The sequence below is a fragment of the Megascapheus bottae genome, chromosome X (assembly GCF_031878675.1).
Source record: "Megascapheus bottae isolate mThoBot1 chromosome X, mThoBot2.hap1, whole genome shotgun sequence".
Classification (NCBI taxonomy): domain Eukaryota; kingdom Metazoa; phylum Chordata; class Mammalia; order Rodentia; family Geomyidae; genus Megascapheus; species Megascapheus bottae.
Window position 1 is genome coordinate 101052657 of NC_143547.1, and position 8293 is coordinate 101060949.

Genomic DNA, 8293 nt, shown 5'->3' on the forward strand with positions numbered 1-8293 from the left:
ACATAGAGTAAAATATGATATATTGCCAGGAACTGGTGACTTACACTTGTAATCCTACCTACTTTAGGAGGCTGAGATCTAAAGATCATCTTTGAGGCTAGCCCAGGCAGAAAAGTCTGTGAGAACAATGTTCATGGCAGTACTATTTACCATAGCAAAGGTATGGAAGCAACCCAGATGTCCCTCAGTTGACAAGTCAATCAACAAGATGTGGTACTTATACACAATGGGATTCTAAGCTGCTGTCAGAAAGAACGATATCGCCCCATTTGTAAGGAAATGTAAAGACGTAGAAAAAATCATATTAAGTGAAGTAAACCATACTCAAAGGAACATAGGTTCAATGGTTTCCCTCATTTGTCATAATCAGTAGAAACCTTGGGCTCTCCTAGCAGAGATTTACAGCAGAAGAAAACTTATAGACATAAGGCCATATAGCATGAAGCTAAATGAAAGGATCTCCAGGAGAAGGAAACAAAAGCCATATAATGAGTGACTATTGTCCTTAATGTACTATGTTATCTCTCATCTCTTTTGCTGTCCTTTGGTTATCTCATATTGTTACAGTATTTCACCTTGTTATCTGATATATTGTATATATGCTTGATTGGTTATTTGAAATTGGATAGAGAAGGGAGGAAAACAAGATGAGCAGCGGCGTGGCAGGGGAGGGAAACAAGGACCATGACGTGAGAAAGGGTATCAATGTATGTGAAGTAATGCACCTTCTATCTGGTGAATATAATGTAACCCTTCTATTATTTACAATAAAAATATATGAAAAAAAGAAGAGTCTGTGAGACTCTTACCTTCAGTTAACCAGCAAAGGCTGAAGGTGAAAGAATGGCTCAAGTGGTAGAACACCACCTTTAACCAAAAAAACCAAGTAGTTAATAGTATTGCTACATAAAAAAGCCATAGGTAAATCATATAAATATATTAAATATATTTTTGACCTTAAGTCACTATTTTACTTTAGGTCTGGAGAGTTTTTATGATTAATTGAGAAAAAGGTGTTTCTTTGTTTTACATTTGTCTTACCTAGAAGATCTCAGTGACAATCCAGCAATATAGTTTTAGGGGAGAGAAGTGAGTATTACTTTCTTTTTTTTTGCCAGTCCTGGGCTTGAGCTCAGGGCCTGAGCACTGTCCTTGGACTTTCTCAAGGTTAGAGCTCTACCACTTGAGCCTCAGCACTACTTCCAGCTTTTTTGTATGTATGTGGTACCAAGGAATCGAACCCAGGTCTTTGTGCATGCTAGGCAAGCACTTTAACCACTAGGCCAAACTCCCAGCCTGAGTATTACTTTCAAAGCCAACATTTTTTAAATATTTTTTATTGTAATTAATAAAAGGGTTACATGATATTTGCCAGATAGAAGGTGCATTAATTCACATACATTGATACCCTTTCACATGTCTTGGTACCCATTACCCTCCCCCCCCATCTTGGTTTTCCCCCCTTCCCTATCAAATTTCAAATAACCAAATACAAATAAATTCAATATATCAGATAGCAAAGTGAGATACTGTAACAATATGAAATGCCCAAGGGACAGCAAAGGAGATGAGAGATAACATAGTACATTAAGGACAACAATCATTCATTATATGAAAGCCATCATTTTATAGGCACACATTTCTGTCTCTGGTCCCCACATGTTCAAAATCTATTCTGGGCAGCTTAGTAACACTGGAAGGGTGCAAGTCTTCTTTTGTGTGTGTAATACAGCATTGAACTTAAGATAGGATTTTTTTTCTTTTTTCCATATTTTTTATTGTAATTAATAGAAGGGTTACATTATATTTGCCAGATAGAAGGTGCATTAATTCACATACATTGATACACTTTCTCATGTCTTGGTCCCCATTTCCCTCCCCCCCAGCCCCACCCCTCATCTTGTTTTCCCCCCTTCCCTATCCAATTTGAAATAGCCTGTTGCTTATTCTTTTTTTTTCTTACTCTTTGTAGATTCTTTTTTTTATGGTAATTAGTAAAAGGGTTACATGATATTTGCCAGATAGAAGGTGCATTAATTCACATACATTGATACCCTTTCACATGTCTTGGTACCCATTTCCCTCCCCCCCACACCCCCCACCCGTCTTGGTTTTCCCCCCTTCCCTATCAAATTTCAAATATCCAAATACAAATAAATTCAATATATCAGATAACATAGTGAGATACTATACCAATATGAGATAACCAAGGGACAGCAAAGGAGATGAGAGACAACATAGTACATTAAGGACAACAATCATTCATTATATGGCTTTTGTTTCAATATCCTGGAGGTCCTTTCAATGACCTTCATACTATATGGCCTTATGTATCAAGGTTTTGCTCTATTGCAAATCTCTGCTAGTAGAGCCCAAGGTTTCTACTAATTATGACAAAGGAGGGAAACCATTGAGCCTAAGCTCTATGTTTAGCCTTTTGAGGCACTGCCACACTGCTTTCCATAGTGGTTGAACAAGTTTGTACTCCCACCAACAGTGTAGTAGTGATCCCTCCTGGCCACATCCCCTCCAGCATCTGTTGTTATTAGTTTTCTTGATCCTGGCCATTCTAACTGGAGTGAGGTGGAATCTCAGAGTTGTTTTGATTTGCATTTCTTTTATGACCAGAAATGTTGAGCATTTCTTCATGTGTCTATAGGCCATTTTTGTTTCTTCTTCAGAGAAGACTCTCTTTAAGTCTTTGGCCCATTTTTTAATGGGATGGTTGTTACTTTGGAGGTTAGTTTTGGAGTGATTCAATTTTTTGAGTTGTTGATATATTTTAGATATGAGGCCTTTGTCCGTTGTTTGGTTGGTGAAGATCTTCTCCCACTCTGTAGGCTTCCTGATTAGTTTACTAGCTATGTCCTTTGCCATACAAAAGCTCTGCAGTTTAATGCAGTCCCACTTATCCAGCCTTTCTGTGATTTGTTGTGATTCTTGGTCCTTATTAAGAAAGTTTCGACCTGTGCCAAGGAGCCTAGTGTATCTTTTATTCCTTCCTGTAAAGTTTTCAGTGTGTCAGCTTTTACCTCCAGGTCTTTGATCCATTTGGAGTTAATTCTAGTGCAAGGTGACAAAGAAGGATCCAACTTTAGTTTTCTGCAGGTGCTTAACCAGTTCTGCCAGCACAACTAAAGTAAAACTTCTAAGCTCAGAGGGAAAACAAGTGTAACATAGTTGGGGAGAGGCTGTACTGTAAAGCTAGGCAGACCTAATGCACAAGTTGCAGCATACCATTTACTAGTTATGTGTGACTTGGGTGAGTTATCTTATCTAAGCTCCATTTTAATAATTTATAAAATAAGAAATCCACTGTCAAATAAGATTGTTGTGAATGTGAAATGAAATGTGTAAGGCATTTAGGCAAGATTTTGACACCGTAAGATTTTTCAAGTACCCCTGCACTAATTGGCTACAGAATTACAAGGGAATATGTCATAAATATTAATGGTAACAATAGTAAGTGCAAGTGTTTGAAAAGAGCAAATACTTTTTGTAATAGAAACCACTATTTAATTTTAAGGGCCAAAAGCTGGAGAAACCTCTCTAGACTAGGAGTAGAAGGAAGGCTTCCTAGACTAGAAAATGTCTAAGTTGGACGTTGAGCAGTGGGTAATTATATCAGGAAAAGAAAGAATTTATATTATGGAGAATCAATTAGATGAAGAATAACTATAAATAGTAATAATGATGTTTACAGTGGTAAATGTGAAGAAGCAAAAATATTTCCTACCAGAGTTATTAACTCTAAACAGTTAAAAAGAAGCTGGTGGAAAAGTGTAAAGAGTTATATATGGGCAAATACTTTTCCTTATCATCCTCTGTTATTACTCCACTACTGCTGAGAAATAAAGTTTTGCTTGAACTTTTCACTTTACAGCAAATGGTCCATATCTTTACGAAGGAAGGCTAATAAGGTATGGAAGATGCTGAAGAAACAAAAAAAGAAAAAAAAGACTGATGTTATAGTATTGGAGTCAGCCATGGAGGATGAGGAAGGGGATGAAAAAGAACAGGAGACACAAGGTAATAGGATATAAAGATCAATTACTCAGTCTGATTTTTCTTTATATATCTACCATGATCTTGCTTTTTTTGAACCTATTTTTTTAATACACAGATGTTTGACCCACAAAAAGCTCAGCTTCTGAAATAATATTATCACTTGGGGATATTTAGATATTAGGAAAGTAGGAAAACAAGTGTCAAGTTGTTTGGATACTGCCTTATTTGGCACCTTCTTTGTACTTCCAGGTACAAAGAAATAGAATCTTTCCATTGAAGAAAGGCTGTAGATCCTCAGGATACCTAGAGTTTAGTACTGTATTGCTTATGCTTCATTCAATTTTCCTAAAGTTCTATCTAATCAACAAATCTACAGTTTTCATTTTTTCACATAAATTAAGCATATTACCTGTTAACTGGCTTTGGGACACCATTTGCTTTAGGCAAGGCATATTTTCACAAAATTTAAAGACATGGAAACAGCAGGTCATATAATGATTTAAACACAGTCATAATAGAGGGACTGACTTGAGAGCTCCTCATGAGCTGAGCTGTTTAATGTGTATGTGGGATTTTTAAACAATGAATTAAGAATTTCTTTTTTCATATTTTTTGTCTGTGCTTGGTCAAAAATTCATGTAGACCTAAAGATAGAAATGTTAAATTAGATAGATAGAACATATAAGTATTTGTAACACTTTTGACGTTGTTAGGGACATGGAATAAAAGAAAATGTTAGAGGATAAACAATACTGGTGTATTGTTTTTGGTGAATAAAGAAAACAAAATTAAACTCACTAAAAGACAGTAATGGCAATAAGGAAAATGGAAGTGTGTTGGGGGGTTGGGGGAGGGTCAAACTTGATTAAAGTGCAGTGTATAATAGTGTGCGGAATACCATGGTGAAAACTCTTTGAACTATTAGTCTACACTAGAAAAAGAATGACAGATATATAAGACAAGCCCTGTAGAGGGAGAGGCAGAGGGTGATAGTGGGAGCAGGGAAAGTAGGCTGCTGAATACGCTGAATACAGGCAAAACACTTATGCACATGTGAAAATGAAAGAGCGAAGCTTGCTGAAGTAGATTTGGTAAGTGTGTAGGGAGATGAGGGAGAGTGATGTAGGAGGGAATGTGTCTGATAAGGGTACATTGTATACTAGACTAACAAAACTTGATTTGAGTAGGCATGAAGCTAATTTTATTTATAGAAATGATGTCTGTAATGGTATTTGGTATATATTTTTGTCTGTGTCCCTCAGAGTAACATTACATAATCTACTAGCAAAGAAAATATGTAAGTTAAACATAATATTCAATATTTAGAGTTTGAGAATTTTGTTGCAGACATGTTCTTTTTATAATAAAATGTGATTGATACAAACTAGTCATTTCAGATCACTTACCCATACTTTCTTTTCACAGTACTGTTTTCTGACTGAGAAGTGTGTGAGTGTACCAGAAGAAAGGAAACTCACCATGTGATCCTCATGGCCCTATTTTAGAAGAGACAAAAATGGTTTTATTTTTGTCATAATTATTTCCAAAATAAAAAAGTTACTAGTTCTGTTCTTGAGCATCAAACCAGAACCTTGAGTTTTTATTTATTAAAACAGTTCTAAAGAATTAAAAATAAACACATATTGAAGCACTAGTGGCATATTTTTTGCCAGTCCTGGGTACTGAACTCAGGGCCTGATCACTGTCCTTGGGTTTTCCTCAAGGTTAGTGCTCTACCACTTGAGCCACAGCATCAGGTCTGGCTTTTCTATATATGTCGTACTGAGGAATTGAACTTGGGTCTTCATGCATGGTAGGCAAGCACTCTACTACTAGGCCAAACTCCTGGCCCCAACTAGTGGCATATTTTACTCTGCATAGTACTATTTATTTGAGAAAATATTTTGGAGGACAGTGGTTCTCTTTAATTGATAAATTGTTTTCTCTACATACAAGTAAAATTTATTATAGATAACCATGTAAATAAGGACTTGCAGGAGAAGCAAAAAGTCAACTGTATACCACTATATAAAGCTAAATACTATTTGCTACCTTGTATATCTCCTTTCATAGTACAGTGTACTATGATGCACAAAAATTAAATATACTTCATTTAAAGTATAAAATTTTGTGGTATTGAGGATTGAACCTAGAACCTTGGTGAGTTGGGCAAGCATTATACCATACAGTTGTAGTCCAAGTCCTAAAATTAGCATTCATGTATTCATTTATTCTGGTGGTACTAGGTATTGAACTCAGATCCTCTTCTTTATAGGCAGGTGTTTTATCACTTGAGCTATACCTCAATCCTAAAATTTATGTTCTATATATGTGTTACTAATGTTTACCTTGGCTCTGTCATTTATTAATTCCACAAACTTCGTTTGAGATCTTGTTCTGTTTTCTGGGTGTGCTGGTAATACAGTTATGAGGAAGACAGACTTCATGGAGCTCCCAGTCTTAGCCAGAGAGGAAGAAGCCAAGTAACAAATAAATATGATAGTGCTCTAAGAAGAGCACCAAGTTCATGGAAAGTGCAATAGCCTGGAGAATGACAAAACTTGAATGGGGATAGCACTCCATTTTATCAGGAATCAATTTTGATCTGAATATATTGGCTTTCACTTTAAGTGACTTGGGAAGCCAAAGGAAGACTTTAAGAGGAGTAAAGCATTGCATTGTTTAAACATGAACACTATGGATCCTGTAATAAGAAACAATTAGAATGGAAGTATAAAAACAATAAAACCAGCTGGGAAATTTCATGATGGCTAAGACCATGGTAGTAACATTGGTAACTGGTACAGTGGTCATGATATATTCTGAAGAAATATGGACAAAACTGGCTGAAGAGAGTGGTATATAGAGTATAAGAAATATAGGAATCAAGGCTTGGGCCTAAGAAAGAATATAAATCTTACTATACATAACAGACCTAATACAGTAAAACTAGAAGGGAGAGTCTGTATGAATCTGTCAGTACTCACCAATGATTCGTAAGAAAACTAATAGAAGGCTTTTGAAAACCATTCCTTTCCTGATTTATGTCTTACTCTTTCCTTGTACTGCAGAAAACTATTAGTATTTGTGTGCTGATTTTATATTCTGCTACTTTACTAAATTTTAGAATCAGCTTTAGTAGCTTGGAGTAGCTGCAGAAGCTTTCTACTTTCTATTTGTCTCTTTCGTTTGGTTGTTTTTGAAGGTTTCTGTCTCTTTATTGAGGTCTTCTTTTAGATCTTGTGTTGACTTCTTTACTTCATTGATTTGTTTATCTGTGTTTCCTTCATCTGCTTTAACTGAGTGGCTTTTTTCCTACATTGAACTCCTTTGCCATCTCTTGAAATTCAGCTTTCTATTAGTGCTCTCCATGAATTCTTCCAATATTATTTTGTTATATCCGTTGTGTTTTCACGAAGTGCCTGTAAAAGCTTTCTATCTTTTCAATGAGCATTTTTATCAGTCGGACTTTTAATCTAGTTTGTGAAGTTTTTTTCTGAGTCCGTATCCTTCTGTGGTGGTGTGTTTCTTTGCTTTCTCATATTTCTTGTGTTGCTGTGATGCTTTTTACCCATTTTCACACGTTCTTGGTTTTGATATTTAGGTGTGTGAAATCTTCCTAATCGGCTATTCTGTGTGTTCTGGGTTCCTTGGTCTGTTGTTGGTGCAATTGTTCATTGAGACTTATGTGTTTGGATTCACGATTTGTAAAGAGCGTTAGTGCAATAAAGGGTTAAGAAAAAAGAAGGAAAATGATCCATATATCCATACCCCTAAATATAAACATATATACAGAATTACATGATAACAACAAAGATGAACAATTGCATAAACTACAAAAAAAATGAAGAGTTCCATATTCAAAGTATTCAGGATTCTTTATTCTGGAGAGCTGTTCCCAGAGCCAGTTTAATTGGGATGGAGTCTTTCCATCAGTTTTGCCCTCTGTATTCGGCCCCAATCTGCCTGATAATTTAGGTAGGGGCAGGGTGGTGACAACCCCAGGAGCTGGCTTGGAAGTTTTTAAGCTGTTCGTTTTTCTTGGGGATGTGGGTAGGTTTGTTCACTCCAGCCTGGAGGTCATAGCTTCTGACATTTCCCTTGATTACCGCATGAGTTCTCCCACCCAAGACATGAGGAGGGTCTTGGACAGGGCCCTGTTCTGGAGGACAATTTCCTCTTCCTTTTATTTCTGTTCAAGTGTATTCTGGTGATTGCTGTGGCTTTCAGTGTTTCTCGGCATGCTTTTGAGCGGAGGGGACAGTGCCAGAAGGTTCTTTTATAG

The 8293-nt window shown here is 36.4% G+C and overlaps 1 protein-coding gene across 1 annotated transcript in view; it reads left to right on the top strand.

Moving 5' to 3' along the window:
- The window catches only part of Fmr1nb (FMR1 neighbor), a 38028-nt gene extending 32436 nt beyond the window's left edge, over positions 1-5592 (top strand). The window contains exons 5-6 of the mRNA XM_090326308.1: positions 3884-4029; positions 5434-5592. Of these exons, the coding sequence (XP_090182434.1) occupies positions 3884-4029; positions 5434-5450 (163 nt within the window). The 3' untranslated portion in view covers positions 5451-5592. The remainder of the gene's footprint in view (positions 1-3883; positions 4030-5433) is intronic.
- Positions 5593-8293: the final 2701 nt, after the last annotated feature.